At 52.7% G+C, this 1,134-nt stretch overlaps 1 protein-coding gene across 7 annotated transcripts in view; it reads right to left on the bottom strand.

The window, feature by feature from the left end:
• Nucleotides 1-1,134, bottom strand: part of NOD1 (nucleotide-binding oligomerization domain containing 1) — a 23,945-nt gene that overhangs the window by 18,289 nt on the left and 4,522 nt on the right. Inside the window, exon 1 of one of the 7 annotated variants that reach the window (XM_014536992.1) lies at nucleotides 568-758. The exons of the other annotated variants lie outside the window; for them this stretch is intronic. Within the exon in view, the coding sequence (XP_014392478.1) occupies nucleotides 568-667 (100 nt within the window). The 5' untranslated portion in view covers nucleotides 668-758. Of the gene's footprint in view, nucleotides 1-567; nucleotides 759-1,134 lie in introns of those variants that run through there. 7 annotated transcript variants of the gene reach the window in all.

The raw sequence follows: 1,134 nt of genomic DNA, 5'->3' as shown, positions 1-1,134 counted from the left end.
CCCAGGACCCTGTTTGACTAGCTAGACTCTAGCAGCGGTTCTCAACCTGTGGGTCGTGACCATCGGAACACACAGATAGCATATCAGATATTTACATTACGATTCACAACAGCAGCAAAATTACAGTTATGAAGTAGCAATGAAAATAATTTTATGGTTGGGGGTCACCACAATATGAGGAACTGTATTAAAGGGTCGCGGCATTAGGAAGGTTGAGAACCACTGAGCTAGAGCCAGACCCCATGGAAACCCGTGCTGTTGAGAAATTGCCCTGACCTTTCTATGGCTTACTGTGCTGCTCTGGAAGCAACTCGTAGTCTCACAAAATCACATGCCAAGACTTTTGGTGATGAAATGAGCACTGGATGTTACTCTGGGTGACAAAGGAGCTGCGTCTCCTCTGAATCACCCCCAGTGAATAAAGGAAGATGAAAGCAGCCTTCTTACCCTAGGAAGGGCACACCAGCCCTGTTCCCAGAGGAGACCTGGGCCACACTGATGTTTAGCATGTGCCCCAGGGTGACCCCTCTGCCTGCCCCAGGGGCGTAGACGCAGTGACATGCTTACATGGCGCCATGCTCGCAGCAAACCAGAGCTCAGAAATGGGGCTCACACCAGAAGGGAGGTGGTCCTTCCCCACACTCAAAGGTGTCCCAGGCCCTGGCATCCAGCACACCACCCTGGCACATTAACACCTGTTGCCTAAGGGGGTGCCACGGTGCTTTGCAAATAAGGACTGGCAGTCAGGGGTGACAAAAGAATACGTTGCCTAGAATCAAACCTGGAAAGATTTTTAAAAAGGAAAAAAACGCAACCTTGAACTTGTGCAACTATGAGAATAGGAAGAGAGCAAGAGGTCAGAACAGAGGCATCCCCCCACTTCCACAGGCCCCTGCACAGAGCAGACCAGCTGCCTGCGGTCACTTCCATGACTGCCCCCCTGGGCTGCACGTGGGTGACAGGGACAGCTCTCCTTTGCTATAAGGAGCACAGCACCCGGGCAGGAAGGCAGGGCTGGCCGTGGTGGACCAGCTTCGTGTCCTCTTGAGCCTACAGCCTTTCCAAACCTTGGGCTGTGTGCTTGGTGTCTGCAGTCCACAGACACCCCCCCCCCGCCATATACACACACACACA

This window comes from Myotis brandtii, unplaced genomic scaffold, assembly GCF_000412655.1.
Source record: "Myotis brandtii unplaced genomic scaffold, ASM41265v1 scaffold17, whole genome shotgun sequence".
NCBI classification, from domain to species: domain Eukaryota; kingdom Metazoa; phylum Chordata; class Mammalia; order Chiroptera; family Vespertilionidae; genus Myotis; species Myotis brandtii.
Note: the sequence above shows the minus strand (reverse complement) of the source record. Positions and strands in the feature narration are given on the sequence as shown.